General features: G+C 40.1%; 1 protein-coding gene across 1 annotated transcript in view; it reads right to left on the reverse strand.

Moving 5' to 3' along the window:
• The window catches only part of DPH1 (diphthamide biosynthesis 1), a 219420-nt gene that overhangs the window by 169069 nt on the left and 33514 nt on the right, over positions 1 to 16837 (reverse strand). The window contains exon 3 of the mRNA XM_075850805.1: positions 13220 to 13283. Within this exon, the coding sequence (XP_075706920.1) occupies positions 13220 to 13283 (64 nt within the window). The remainder of the gene's footprint in view (positions 1 to 13219; positions 13284 to 16837) is intronic.

A 16837-nucleotide genomic window follows, 5' to 3' on the forward strand; every position in this document is an offset into this window, starting at 1 on the left:
ATTTTTACGCACTTGAAGGTCACGCTCTGCGAGTTTGCATGGTTACCGCTTCAAGTCTGAGCCGTTGTTACGCCTAGATACTTCTACTTCCCAATTATAACACTTATAGTTGACCGGGGCAGATCATAAATTTCACTAGCTGACTTGTGGCAAAAGATGGCATCCTATGACAGTGCCCCGTTTAAACTCCTAGTACGACCCTTACTGCTACCAATGTTTGTCTATGGAGATTACATGGCTGTGTGCTTGATTTTATGCATCTGTTTCCAATGGATGTGGAAGAAACACCTGAATTCTATAATTAGGAGAGGTGTAACACATACTTTTGGTGATATAGTGTATCTCAACATAGAATAATATTAAATTTCCTCTGATAGGTATCCTTTAATATGCAAATTCACTGATGTCAATTGTAGTATCAGTAAAACCTAAGATATACATTTGTTCTGCCTAAATATAGACAGTTTATTCTGTAGAGGAGGTGTTCAATTAATAGAAACGGTGTTGAGCTGCTACTTACAATTCTCTATGAATAGCTTTCTGCTTATTTTGTCCTATTTGGTTATTCATTAAAAGTCATCATATTCCTGCTATGTTTTTTATTTATAGATAGCAGTATGTTCTTTTAATACAAAATTTACCGGCTAATATGGTACAAACTATCAGATGATCTACGGTGCAGAGAATGAAGTGAGATATGCAGTCTGCTCCCATCTGAAGGTGAGCACAATTTACAGCTACTGCCAAAGTGATTACCAATTGCAGCCTTATGTGTCTCCCATATATTGGGAAAGCTTTCATACCATATAGTATTACCTTGCCGGAAAAAGACTTGGCCACATAATCGTTCAATAGTACAATAAGGTAAATCAATTAAGCCTGATAATTAATTATTCATATAGAGCCAAGGTAAGCAACGTGAAGGACTCAATGTATTGTCATTAAACTTTCAGGAGGTATAGAAAAATCAGTAGCGCATATGCTGCATACCTGTATATCCACCTGATAAGAAAGATAATCACCAGTAACTAAGTAGTTCACCCATACGCGTCTGATTGCTGGGACCCCACCGATCGCAAGAATGGGGGTCTTGAACCCTCCATTCCTCCCCCCCCCCCCCCCCGGAATGAGAAGGAGCTCTTCTGACAAACTGCAAAAAAGTCTCATGAGTTATAGCTGTTACTGGGAAATGGCTGGTATGGCAGCCACTACAGGGGTTATGACTCAGCTTTCCTGGAGTTATGCTTGACTTAAAGGGGTATTCCCAAAATCGACAATTATCACCTGTCCACAGGGATCACTAAAATCCCAGACCAGCTGTTCCTCCTCACTGCCCGATAACAGTGAGGAGTACTTTGAATGGAGTGGCGGTCGAGCATGCGTCTGTCGCTCCATTGAATGTCTATGGGAATGACGGAAACAGCAGGACACTGTACTCTGCTGTTCCGGTCAGTCCCATAGACTTTGATTGGAGCTCAGCACACATGCTGGAACGCTGCTCCATTCAAAGTACTCCACACTGCAATTGATCTATTGACCTTGGGATCTAAGCCATTAGAAAGAGGAAGGAGCCTCCTCTGTCACTCCATCGCCCCTCCCCCCTCGAGATTGCGTTGACGATGGTTGTAATGGCAGCCTGGTCCCTATTGAAGGTCCCCAGGTCTACCATGTTTCTGCTCTTTTTATCAAGCCCTGCCGGAGGCAATACACTGCAATACATAGGTAAAGCAGTGTATTGTACCAGCCATCAAACGATCACTTGTTCAAAGGGGGACTAAGAAAAAAAGTAAAAAACAGTTTAGAAAAAGGTATTAGTAATGTGCAAAAAATAAAAAAATCTTAAAAAAAAGTTATAACCCCCCTTTCCTCTTAGGGCTTATTCAGACAAACAAGATATACGTCTGTGCAACGCGCGTGATTTTCATGTGTGTCGCACGGACCTATATTAGTCTATGGGGCTGTGAAGACAGTTGCGTGATTTTTACGCAGCGTGAGTCCGCCTCGAAAAACTCACGACATGTCCGTTCTTTGTGCGTATTTCTCGCATCATGCACCCATTAAAGTCAATTGGTGCGTGAAAATCACGCGCACCACACGGAAGCACTTCCGTGGGACGAGTGTGATTTGCGCAGCAGCTGTCAAACTATGAATGTAAACAGAAAAGCACCACGTGCTTTTCTGTTTATAAACATCCAAACGGAGTGTCATAATGATGGCGGCTGCGCGAAAAGCACGCAGCCGTGCATCATACGGGGCTGACACACGGAGCTGTTAAGTGCCTTTTGTAAGACGGAACTATTAGAATACAACATTATTTATCCCATACGTTGAATGACGTGTGAAAAAAAAAAACGCCAGAACTACTGTTTTTTTTGGTCACGTTAAAGCCTTATTTACACGATCATGTTAAACGTCCGTGTGACAGCCGTTGAAACAGCGGCCGTCCCACGGACCTTTGTAATTCAATGTGGCCGTTCAACCATCTAGTGTTTCAACGGACCGTGTGAAGGGTCCGTGAGAAAATAGGACATGTCCTATTTTTTCATGCTTTACGCATCCCTTCATAGACTCTCAACTATGCGGGATGCGAGACACGGATACACGTCGGACATGAAAAACTGCTGTTTTTCACGACCGAGATACATAACGCTCGTTTAAATAAGGCCTAACTCTCAAAAAAATGAAAAATAAAGTGATTAAAAATTTTGTATGTGTCCAAAAATGGTACCAATGAAAACTGTAGCTCGCCCTGCAAAAACACATCCTCACACCGCTCCATCGATGGAAAAATAAAAAAGTTATCGCTCTCAAAATATGACATCAATAAAAACGAAAACTATATAAATTTAATAATCGCCATAATTGTATTGACCCACAGAATAAAGTGAACATGTCGTTTGTACTGCATAGTGAATGGCGTAAAAATTAAATACAAAAAACAATAAAGGAATCACGTTTTTTTTCCCTATTCTGCCCCACAGAGAATTTTTCTCAGTCTGCCAGTACATTATATGGTACATTAAATGATGCCGTTAAAAACTACAACTCATTCCGCAAGAAACAAACCCTCATACGGCTATTAGTACCATACCAAAAAAATAGAGCTTATAGCCAAAATTATTTAAAAAAAGCATGTAAATATAAGACTAGTGCAAACAATGTAGTATTGTAGAGCACAACATGGAAGTTACTGAATGAAAAATGTAATGGATTTATAGAGACTGTACTGGCTAGCCACAGAAATTATATGTAAATTCTAAACCACAGTGGTTCTATCCTGATGGACCCTGATGTCCTCTAATATCCCATACACATTAAACACTAGTAGAGGTAGGGAGAGGCAGAGGGAAAAATCAATATCTGGAGAAAAATGTCAGAAAAACAGCCTTACCCATTACAGTAAGAAAGGGTATCAAAAGCCCGTGTTGGCTCCGCCACAAAGACCCCAACGCGCGTTTCGCTTTGAGTGCGTCCTCTTCTTTATAAGGGTCCTGTGGTTGGAAAAACCTCAGATACTAGAGCGAGAGATTGGAATAGGTAAATTGTAAATGGCTCTTATGTGGACATTGGTTGGCACTATTGGGTACACAGTGGCTGTTATAGGGGCATCGGAGTGCTTTGTTATGGCAGGAGGGTAGGTAAATCTGGCATTGTGTCGTGCATCATTCGCACATAGTCATCTTATTCTTGGGTTAGTGGTACCTATAAGACCTGGGTTTACACATTAGGATTTTGGGTGTCTATTAAACAGACATTCTAATAATTCACTTCAATTTTGGGACAAGGAGCCATAAGGAGCAACCCCCTCCCTGGGAAACAAGGGGTAGAGGGTAGGAGTAGTGAGGCTAGGTAAGACAAAATGCTGCTCAGTTGGTAGTGGGGGACTTTATCCTTAAGACAAAAGGCAAATATGCGGTGGAAAAAACAGCAGTTGGGATTGGGTCTGGTGATAAAGCTGGACGGAGTTACGGGGATAAAAAGCAGGGTCAGGTGAGTGGTTTGATAGTTCAGGTTTTGAATTACCCACCCACTCTGGAATGCAAATAAGGGCACGGGAAGGTTTACATATCAGATGAAGGAGCGGTTTCTGAATCCGTGAGGCAGAATGTTGACATTTTACCCCGACAAGGGCGTGGTTATTGGTGGGCATACGGCGGGCCTGGCATGGCCTTGCAGAGACCAACAGTAAGTGGGTGAGGGCATGCCTGTGCGGCTAGTCCTCAGAAAAGTCAAAGGTCAGCTATCTGCAGGCGTTGGCCAGCTGGTGGAGTGCAGGTGGGTGTGGTGTCACCAATTAGGCTGGGCTGCACAAGTTGTATGGCTCCTCAAGTTGTATGGATGGTGCTAGCCCCATCTTTTTTGCCAAATCCTTGTTGTCTTGCGTTATTTATGTGGGTTTTGGTTTTAGCATTGTGGGAGGGGGATTTAAAAGTATGCCCCTTATGATTGGATCCAATCATTTTAAAAATGTTCACATATGAAATATTGCACAGTTATTATAAGGCTAGCCAAGCCTTGCCCAATTTTACTAAAGAGGTTGTTTGGTTTAGAAAACCCATTTTCAAATGTCATATTTGAGAATTCTGAGTTGAGAGGAGAGTCCTGTGCCCAGCACCCTCATCTCTTAGCCAGAGCAGGTAGAAACATACATTACAAGCCCATTGTTTTAAATAGATACTGTGTAATACTTAATATTTCCTGCAGTTGTGCTGCAGGGGAATTAAACACTTGACGCCTTTTTTTTCTTAATAATTTCAAGCTTTAGTGTCTTATTAAACACAGAGAATACAAATGTTACACTGCAGCCATACTCAGAAATAAAGCTAGTAGTCTGGTATTTGCGGAGTTTAATATAATATAAAATAGAGAGCACCTAGAAAGCATTTTTGTGTTTGAACCTATAGCTGTAGGATTAGGATTATATGTGTGCCATGACGGCATCAGAATTTATTTTCTCTCCTACATAGAGGCCCTAAAGCCATTAAAACTTATGCACATGACAGATATATATATATATATATATATATATAAAAAAAAACATTACTAAGGCAGCCATTTAAATGTGACATATAGGAAATGCACATTAAATGTTATTTTCCTCTATGATACTTTGGTGCATTTAATACAAGATTGCGGTGATTCATCTATTTTAGAACACGAGGGGAAATGTAACTTAGGTTCAGTCTTCTTAATGTATGTTTACGACACACAGGAATGAATTGTGTACTTAACCTTGTCCTTGCCAGTGCACCGAACGCACTCAGATCTACAGTAATAAAAATGTATCTTATTGTATTTTCTGTGGCAATGAGCTTAAAAAACATATTGATTGATTCTACAATCCTCACGGCATATCTAAATTGTTCGCACTTTTTTAAACTACAGCCAAACCTATATAGTTAGGCTTCAATGGGGTTTACCCCAGTCTCCCCCAAACCATAAAGATGTCCCAGGTCCTGAGATGTATGCTGCTATTTGGTTGGGTTCTGACAATAAACAACTGATATGGCAGTCTCTCTGCCTGCCTTAAAGAGTAACTGCCGTTTCAGCAAACTTTTGACATATAGTGACACGTCAGAAGTTTTGATCGGTGGGTGTCTGGGTGCCAAGCGTACTAGGATTGCCAACCACAGCTGAAGAGGCAAAGCGCTTCTATGATCGCTTCTGCCCATTCATTTTAATGATCGGTGGGAGACTCGGCACCCGGACACCACAGATCAAAACTTCTGATAGGTCATTATGACATGTTCTGATTGGTATACTTAAATGACATGTCATCGTGACCTAAGCATTATTGAAGGGATCAGAAGATCAAACTGTGAAATCCCCTAGTTGGACAAAGAAAAAAAAATTCAAAAGAGTTAAATAAAGTTTATTAATAAAAAGTAGATTTTATAAAACTGTAAAAAAAAACCGTAAAAAATATATGTAGTATCGACACGATCGCAATGTCCCGAAAAATAAAAAGTCAACACATTAAACTGCATAATGAACGTCATGCAAAAAAACAGAAGGAACAATTTCCATTTCCCCCCCAAAAAATAATAATAAAAGTTAATCAATAAGTCCCACATACCCCAAAATAGTAAATCTTAAAACTACACCTCGTCCTGCAAAAACAATGCCCACATATCGCTACATCGATATAAAAATAAGAAAGTTGTGACCCTTGGAATGCGGCGATGCAAAAAATATATATTTTTATTTGAAAGCATTTTTAACCCCTTTTTGCTGCAGCCAGTTTTGACCTTCCTGACAGAACCTCATTTTTCAAATCTGACATGCCACTTTATGTGGTTATAACTTTGTAGTGCTTTTACTTATCCAGGTGACACATTGTATTTTATGTTAGTGGTAAAATTTGGTAGATACATTCAGTGTTTATTTGTGAAAAACACCAAAATGTATAGAACATTTTGAAAAATGTGCATTTTTCTAACATAAAATGTGTCTTATTGTAAGACAGATAGTTATACCACGCATAATAGTTACCAGTTAACATTTCCCATATGTCTACTTTATGTTGGCATAGTTTTTTGAACATACTTTTATTTTCAAGGACGTTACAAAGCTTAGAGCTTTAGCAGAAATTTCTTACATTTTCAAGAAAATGTAACTATTTTTTTTAGGGAACAGTTCAGTTCTGAAGTGGCTTTGAATGACCTATATATTAGAAACATCCATAAATCACCCCATTTTTAGAACTGCACCCCTCAAAGTATTCAAAACAGAATTCAAAAAGTTTCTTAACTTTTTAGGTGTCTCACAGGAATGAAAGCAAACTGAAGATATAATTTCTGCAAAAAAAATAAAGATATTTTGTAATTTTATTTTAATCCTTTTTTTCCCCTGTAACACAGCAAGTGCTAACAGAGAAACACAACTCAATATTTATTACCCTGATTCTGAAGTTTTTAGAAACATCCCACATGTTGCCCTAGTGTGCTACTTGACTGCAACACAGGCCTCAGAAATGAGGAGCACCTAGTGGATTTTGGGGCCTTTTTTTTATTAGAAAATATTTTAGGCATCTCAGTCTTGTGGTGCCAAAACGTAGGAAAACCCCCCAAAAAATACACCATTTTGGAAAATAAACTTCACAAGGAATTCATCTAGAGGTTGCAGTCAGCATTTTGACTCAACAGGTTTTTCATAGATTTTATTGGAATTGGGCCAAGAAAATGAAAACTTAATTTTTTTTCAATAAGATGTAGTTTTAGCTCATTTTTAATAAAGAATAAGAGAGAAAAAGCACCCCAACATTTATAAGCAATTTCTTCAGAGTATGCAAATACCCCATATATGGCCATAAACTGCTGTTTGGACACACGACAGAGCTCAGAAAGGTAGGAGCGCTATTTGATATGCAAATTTTGCTGGATTGGTTTCTAGACGCCATATCACATTTGCAGAACAGCTGAGGTACCAGTAGAGTGGAAACCCCTGTGAAGTGACTCCATTCGGGAAACTATACCTCTTTAGGGGTATAGGGGTACAGTGAGCATTTTGACACACAAGTTTTTTGATTAGCATTGGACAGCTAAATTAAAAGTAGTTTTTTTCCCCCAACAATATGTAGTTTTGGCTCAAAACTTTTCATTTTCACAAGGACTAATAAGAAAAAAAAATCACCCCAACGTCTGTAAAGAAATTTGTCCCGAGTACAGCAATACCCCATATGTGGTCATAAACTGCTATTTGGGCACAAGTTAGGGCTCAGTAGAGAAGGAGCGGCATTTGGCTTTTCAAATGCAGATTTTGCTGGATTGACTTCTAGGCGCCATGTTAAATTTCCAAAGCCCCTGAGGTACCATTACTGTGGAACTCCCCAAAAATTACTCAATACTACACCCCTTGAGGAATTGACCTAGAGGTATAATGAGAATTTTGACCCCAAAATTGAGCTGTGAAAATAAAAAAAAATAACAATTTTCCCAATAAGATGTAGGTTTAGATCAACATTTTTCATTTTCACAAAGAATAAAGGAGAAAAACAACACCAACATTTGTGAAGCAATGCCTCCCAAGTACAGTAATACCGCATATGTGGTTATAAACTGCTGTTTGGACATATGGGAGGGCTCAGAAAGGAAGGAATGCCATTTGACTTTTGGAGTGTAGATTTTGCTGGAATGGTTTCGCGGACGCCATGTCGCATTTGCAAAACCCCCTATGTACCAAAACAGAAGTGACCCCATTTTAGAAACTATACCCCTAAAGGGAATTTATCAAGGGGTAAAGTGAGAATTTAGACCCCACAGGTGTTTTTCAGAAATTATTATGCCCTTTTTACGATGCAAAGCACAAACTGCAAATGTAGGGCTTAAAAGGGATTGAGCACCATTTGGCTTTTGGAGCTCTGATTTTTCTTGGTAGTAGTTCCTTTTGAAGTTTTATTGGTATTTTATTTTATAATGCGGGGGAATATGTAATCTGAGCGGAGTACAACATGGCATAATAAGTGGTATAATAATAAGGTAAATAATAAAATGATCCATAGATGCTTGGTACGCTTTGATTTGAATCCTTTATGCACAGGCCAGTGTCAAACTGATGGATGGTGTCCTTTCTTACCCCCTTTTGGAACACACTGCATCTCTTGTGTCTTTTCCTCCTTTGTAGTTTGGGAAACTTTGCTGGGAAAGTGTTGCCCTGGTATAATACTGGCACCCTCGCTTCCAGCAGATGTGCTATGGCCCTTCCCTTTCTGGTTCCTAAATACTAGGGCCTTGATAACCGCTTCTTGAAACTAAAGGAATGTTCCCCTCTGGCCTGCACATCAGGATGTTTTTACTTACTAGTGCCATAACAGTTTTTTTTTTTTTTTATCATCCACGTAGCTGTATGATGTTTTTTTGGTGGGACCAGCTGTAGATTTTTTTTGTACTATTTTCGGGGGCATGCAACCTTTTGATCACTTGGAGGCGGGTCCTAATAGGCTTCCATACTTGGTAGACCAGGAGGCCATTGTTAGACCTCAGGTTGCCATACCAACCATCGACACAGGGGTGCTACAAACCCCTTAGATTTCACGTTCGCTATTGATCACAGCATCGAAGGGGTTAAATCAGCTGGATTGGAGGCTAGGTTTGAACTTGGCCATTACAGCAGGGTGTCAGTTGTAATATACAGTCAACACCAAGCGGTGATGTGCTTCTGATCCCACGCCATCAGCACGATGCAACTGTACTGCATTTTGCGGGAACCACCTCCCGACCGCTGTATGTATGTATGTATATATATATATATATATATATATATATATATATATATATATATATATATATATATATATATATAGCACATCGGGAAGGGGTTAATAAGTTAATGAACCCTAAAGAACACTATATAATAACTAAACCTCAATTCCGAACTGACCTAATATACCCTAATCACCTGTCTTCCTAAACCCTGCTTAGCTAAATATATTAATTATTGCAATTCATTTATATTAATTGTGGGGGAATAATTATAGGTTGTGCAGCCTTCTCTCTCCTCTGATCTCACACTGACAGGAGACAGGAGGGTTTTGTATAGACCTCAGACCCAGAGAAAGTTTGTTACTACAACAAACTTTCCCTGTGGTCGCTATGATTGGGACCTGAACCAATCAAGTCCCGATGAGTACACCCGGACCAGAGGCTGATAGCAGCAGTCTGTTCCGGGTGCTAGACGCGCCCTGGGGGACCCGATTGCCGACCAAAGTTTTAACATAAATTAACGTCAGCGCCGCACAAAGCCCTGCAAGAGCCGACGTTAATTTACAGTCATCGGTCAGGAAGCGGTTAAAGTGAAAACGTAGTAAAACATAAAAAAAACTAAACATATTTGTTAATTGTAATCATATCGACTCACAGAATAAATGTAACATGTTATTTACAACGTAAATTTTTAATGCAAAAAACAAATGCTGGACTAGCTGGTTTCAAATCCCTCCCCAAAAAAGTTTATAAAAGTTAATCAACATACTATATGACCCAAAAATGGTGCCACTGAAAAATACAACCCGTCCTGCAAAAAACAAGCCCTCATACGGCTATGACGACCGAGAAATAAAAAAGTCATGACTCTTGAAATGCGAAGATGAAAAAAAGAATGCTTAGAATGCTTTTCCCTACCCCTTTTTTCTCTTAAGCCTTTATTATATTAACTATAGAATAAAATTTCTGTAGTTTTAGTTTGTATATTCTTTTAAGGAGTCATCCAGTATGTGAAACAGCGCTGTCGCTCCAGGGGCACTCCCGGTGGTTATTTACATGCACATGGCATGTGACCGCTGCAGCCAATCAAAGGGCTCAGCGGGGCTCACTGGTGATCAATCTTATTTCTGGCATAATGCCAAAAATAAAACATATGGCCGTTGAGCCCTCTGATTGGCTGCAGCGGTCACATGCGATCAACAACCACTGGGAGTGCCGCCGCAGCGACAGTGCTGGATGGCTTGGGGCAAGGATAGGTAAGTATTGTTTTTTTTTGTTTATTTATTTCATTTCCAGTCCAAAATAAAAAAAATCACATCCCGGATAACCCCTTTAAAGAATATACAAACTAAAACTACAGAAGTCAGGTCCTGGAGAACTGAAAAGAAACAGTTGGCTGAAAATCAGACAATGAAACATGTCGTGCACCTTACAATAGTTTTTTTGCCGGCCCCCACAGGCTCATCTTGTAACAAACAGCAGCCCATGTCTGAAGGAGAGTAAACCTCATATATAGCAAGATCCATTACAAAGACATAACTCCTTCTGACATTAAGTGCTTGGCTGCAGCTACCTCCAGATCAGTACAGGACAGAGATAACGAAAGAGAGGAAGAGGAGGCGGAGGAAGAAGAACTATTTTACAGACAATCAAGAAATAACAACTAATTCTTCTGTCTAAAACCACAACCAATATCGTCTAATTGAGAGATCCCTAGTAGCAGAAAATACCATCAACTCAAAAGAAGAAGAAAAACATTATAGCTATAAAGAAAAGGACCCCCACCCCCATAAGAAAAGCATATAAAGAATATCATAAAATATCAATGTGACATGTAAGAACGGTCACATCATTGAGGGGTGAGGTTTAGTATGGGGGTCTTTACCAATATCTAGGATTCAGACTGCACTGATTTCAATAGTAAAATTATTTGTGGCTACCTCTTCATAGATAGTTATAGGATACAGAGTTGCCTAGAAGTTAGAGTAATCATCTTTTGAGGCCAGGACCCGATGTTCTAAGCATCAGGGGTTTATGTGGTTCTATGTTCATAGATCTAGAAGTAAAAGGCACAATAATAAGATAGTATTTACTAGAGTTTACTAAAGTAGACCAAAGTCTTAAAGGTGTTGTCCGGTTTCAGCAAATGAATGTTATTTTTTTTTTTTTGTATAATTAAAAGTTATACAATTTTCCAATATACTTTCTATAGTAATTTCTCACGGTTTTCAAGATCTCTGCTTGTTGTTATTCAATAGGAACATTCATTGTTTGCTTACAGTGGACACAATTTTGTCCATGGCCATGTGATGGACACACAGGTGCACATCTTGTTACAGTTCCAGTATGTGTATCAGAGCTGTGTCTACTAACGATCCCTGCACCTGTGTGTCCATCACATGACAATGGACAAAAACCGGACAACCCAATTAATGTCTCACAGATCCTCAATGTCAGAAAGATATCTGCCAAAAAATGGCTACCCATGGCTGGAGGTATATAGTCCATCATACAATCTTCCATTTATCCTGCATTTTAGAACTAATGATCAATTAAGACGACAGTCCCTACCTTCTTTAACTAGTCCCAAAACAGTCCAGTAAGTACACCAGGCTATATAAAAGCCTTTTCATGACGAAACTTTCAGGATATTGCCGACAGACATTTTAATTTTCAGCCTGCTTCTGCATATCCCAGCTTTGAAAAGTAATTGAGCTTATTTTATTGTTGACGGAGAGACATAATATAAGCCCAGAGCGCTCAAAAGCACTAAGTATGCACATTAACCATGCCGCAATGGCACAGAGCACTGGTGCATTAACATCCAACTAGCAGGCGCTATACTATACTCTCGTATACCATAGTGCTGGTAGTTCAGAGGACTTCAAGGAGTACAGCCCAAATTATTTATGTTCCACTGCACATCCAAACCCCATAACAGGACACAGGTGATTTATCATACCAATGTTAAATGAAAAGGGGCTGCCTACCTGGGTGGACAGTATTCTCACATAGCCTAAAGCAAACCACCAGACCATGCCTGAAAATTGGCATTAGGCTGCATACACATGACCGCTTTTTTCGTCAGTGTGCTATCCGTTTTTTTTTCATGTATATCACACTGACCCATTCATATCTAGGGCCCCATGCACACTGCCGTGTTTTTCACGGATCCGTGTGCACAAAACTCAGAGCAAGTCCTATTCCTGTCCGTGTTTGCGGCTCCGTCTCACCCATTCAAGTGTATGGGGATGTGAAATCCACGGGCGGCATACGGGTGCTGTCTGTGTTTTTGCGGATCCGTCGCTTACAGGCCTCAAAACACAAACGGTCGTGTGCATGTAGCCTAAAGGGGATAAGGTGATGCAGACGCATACTGCCCACACAACACCCGCAAATACTTTCACTAACACCAAGACATAACTCCCAGGAGGGACCAACTACAGTCACAAGTTCTAGGGACTATTAACCCTTCCCAACGTCTCTTAACCCACCTCTTTTTTTCAGGTGACATGTCCACATTAGCTTATTAGCATTGTATGTAGTGTATTAAAGTAGAACTACATACTAAAACAGAAAACTCAGCTTTTGGCCAGAGTCACAGCACTCAACATAACCCCAGATTAGAACTTACCCGAATGGCCGGCTTCTAGCTGAAGCCTGTACTGGCCACAGCATTATTACAAATGGGAAATAGTGTTGTGATCCACTCGGTAGTCAGCATAGCAAGTAGTCCAACTGTAGTGGCTGACAGTATGGAGTATTTCTTTAAACATCTGGGTGGGCTATATAGACGTCCCGGATTCTGCTCAATTTTTATTATTTTACCTGGGATTACACTTTAACGCTGCATTCATAGCAACAGAACCACATTTTTCTACTTTGCATATATGGAATGCAAAAAAAAAAAAATTTTTGTGAAAGACAGGTCACCTTTAAAATAAGAATTATTGATACGTAGTGAAAACATTTTACAAGAACAAACCAACAGATAATTGTTCCATCTTCCTGAGCCTCACCTCTCTATGATATCTGAGATCGCGCAGGCAAACATCAGCAGCCCTTCCGGCATCTGTAAAGCAACTGAACGGAAAATATGGGTAAAATAGATGGCAAAAACCAAATGATCTTAAAATCAGACAGTATTCTCCCCTGCACTCACATCATTGAGAGCCACACAAACACATGCCACGGGAGTCTGAAAATGTATCTATACATAAAACATTCTAGAAAAAAATAGCGAGTCAAGCTAAATAACAGGATTAGCGTCCAGTAGGAAGAATGCAAATGTGACATTTAAAGATCTTGAGCACATACTAGAGACAGACACTAGAGGAAACATATAGCTGGCATGGGAGATGTAATGTTCGAGAGGAAGAAAAATAAAGGATGAGAAACATCTAAGCAAAAGGGGAAGAGATAAGCTTTAGAATTACAAATAGCTCGAAAAAAAAGGCTCACTGTGAACAGAGAGACAGACGGCTCCGGAGCGCGAATAAAATAGGTTATTGTATAGACAAATTTAGCATTGCATCGGAGACCAACAGAGAAGAGAAGTAGGATAGGAAATGATCAGAGGGGAAGAGGAAACGGACACAGGACATTCATAGGCTAGTGGACCTAATGGGATTAGATGTACTCAAAGCATCGGAACACAGAATGACATGGCTATATAAAGGATACCAGGGGGAGATATTGTCCTATCAGGATGATTCAGTCCTCATTCAGGTACCTTGTTCTACCTCTCCTGGTGTCCCAACAACTGCACCATCACAAGTAATTGCTACATTGTTGTTACAGCACAATGTGCACCCAACAGCTCTTCACAATGTTATGATCCATCACAAAACTATAGAATGGGCCTGCTTCTATTGTAATAGTATAATAAAATATCATCTCTGGTCTATGAATTTTTGAGCTGATGTCCTGCTCTGTCAAACAATAGTAACATGTATATATATATATATATATATATATACACACACACATACACTACCGTTCAAAAGTTTGGCGTCACCCAGACAATTTTGTGTTTTCCATGAAAACTCACACTTATATTTATCAAATGAGTTGCAAAATGACTAGAAAATATAGTCAAGACATTGACAAGGTTAGAAACTTGTGGGAGGGGCTTCTGGAAGCATGGGGTGAAATTTCTCCCGATTACCTCAGCAAATTAACAGCTAGAATGCCAAAGGTCTGCAACTCTGTAATTGCTGCAAATGGAGCATTCTTTGATGAAAGCAAAGTTTGAAGGAGAAAATTATTATTTCAAATAAAAATCATTATTTCTAACCCTGTCAATGTCTTGATTATATTTAACTTCTTATATTATAGCACACGAAGAGACAGGTACTCCGGCTATGGGTTTCAGCAAAATTTTTCTAGAATATACATGATCCAATCTACACAATATTTTCCCTTTGAAGATCAGGAGTTCTGTTAACCCCTTATCGCAGAAAATGTAATTCACATATAGGCTTCCAGCTTTGTACTGTACTCTTAACAAGTGGCTTCACTACCTACGTGCTTTTTTCTACCACAATTCTGATCCGGTTTTTAATGGAAATATATACAGTAGGCAGTGAAGCCAAAGGTAGACATTGAATTTAAAGATGATATTATGAATAAAAGAAGGTTAAAGTTTATGTCATACGGTTATATACTCTTGCAGGTTATTAAAGAACAAACAAAATCTCCTTCAAATCTATACATAGATGCTGACTGCAAGTATTCGCTTATTTCCCATATTAGGTACTATATTGTAATTTTTATGTTAATTTATATTCGACACTAGAGTTAATATGAGCTGCATGAAGAACATGATTTTTGTACTCACCGTAAAATGTATTTCTTGTTGAATCCCATAGGGGGACAACAGCACTATGGGTATACACTCTTGTCACTAGGAAACTAGGTACACTAGGTAGGAAAAAGTCTTGGCTCTGCCCAGGCAGGCCATACCCTTTCCACAAACACTGGCTAATTCAGTTTGTACAAAAGCAGTAGGAAAAAAGAAACACAAACATGTTCCATGGTTCTGGGAGAAAAACAAACAGAATTAAAGGTCCCGAGCCTAGAACAACAAAAATTAAAAGGGGCGGGATCTGTGTCCCCCAATGGATTCAACAAGAAAAAGATTTTAGGGAGTGAAAAAGTTTTCTGGTTAATCATTGAGGGACACAATATCATGGGACATCCTAAATCAGTCCCAGAGGGTGGGTTAATAAAACAAATTAAAAGTACAGCCTTGCAAACCACTTAACACACACAGCTGCCTGCAACACTTTGCGACCCAGACTGGCATCAGCAGTGGCCAAAGAATGAATTTGGTAAAACTCAGCGAAAGTTTGCACAAAAGCCCAGGTAGCAGCCTTGCAGACTTGAGCGTCTGAAGCTTGTTGTCTAACCACTTAGGAGGCATCAACAGCTCTTGCAGAATGGGCAGTAACCCAAAAGAGAGGAACTTTACCCTTGGTCTGACAGGTTTTTTCAAAATCACAGACTGGATCCAACATGCAATAGTGGCCTTGGATGCTGCCAAACACTTACGTGACCCTTTAGGAATAACAAAAAAAAAATAATCAGAGCACCGAAATGACTCTGTCACAGCCAGATCGGTTCAGGCTGCTCTTACCAAATCACCAAGGCAATGTCAAGTCTTTACTTTGGCTGAGATGGGGAGGGGCAAAAAGAAGGGAGAACATTCTCATTATTAATATGGAAGGCAGAGATTGCTTTTGGTAGAAAAGATCGAATATTTGGGACACCACCTTATCCTTATGGATGAGCAAAAAAGGTGACTTACAGGACATGGCAGTAAGTTTAGAAACCCGGCTGATGGAGGTAATGGCCACCAGAAAAGCTATCTTCCAGGAAAGTAGTCGAAGTGAAATGTCTGTCAAAAGTTTAAAAGGAGGCACCTGAAGAGTTCGGAGAACGAAATTAAGATCCTAAAGCTCAATGGGATGTCTGAAAGTAGGAACTGCATGCACCACAGTCACAATCCGTGGGTATGTGGACCCACTAGGCCGCACCGCCGTAGCAGCTGGCCAACAACAGTCCTAGTACAAGAGTACCTTTAATAGTCCATGTAATGGAGGCTAGGCACAGATGAACTTGCAGACACCAGACGTGGTGTATTCAGCAGGCGTGACAGGTGGCACAACACGACTAACACTCTGAGGCCCCATGCACACGAACGTAAAAACGGCCGTATTCACGGGCCGTAATTACGGGCCCATAGACTTCTATTGGCCACGGGTACCTCCCCGTATGCTTACGGGAAGGTGCCCGGGCCATTGAAAAATATAGAACATGTCCTATTTTAGGCCATAATTACGGCACGGGCAGGCCCATAGAAGTCTATAGGGCCTACGGGAGACTACGTGTGTGCACCCGTAATTACGGGAGCGTTGCCAGGCGACGTCAGTGGATAGTCACTGTCCAGGGTGCTGAAAGAGTTAAACGATCGGCAGTAGCTCTTTCAGCACCCTGGACAGTGACTTCCGATCACAATATAAATCAACGTGTAAAAAAAATAGAAGTTCATACTTACCCAGAACTCCCTGCTTATTTCTCCAGTCCGGCCTCCCGGGATGACGTTTCAGCCCATGTGACCACTGCAGCCAATCACA

The sequence above is a fragment of the Rhinoderma darwinii genome, chromosome 2 (assembly GCF_050947455.1).
Source record: "Rhinoderma darwinii isolate aRhiDar2 chromosome 2, aRhiDar2.hap1, whole genome shotgun sequence".
In the NCBI taxonomy this organism is placed as follows: Eukaryota; Metazoa; Chordata; class Amphibia; order Anura; family Rhinodermatidae; genus Rhinoderma; species Rhinoderma darwinii.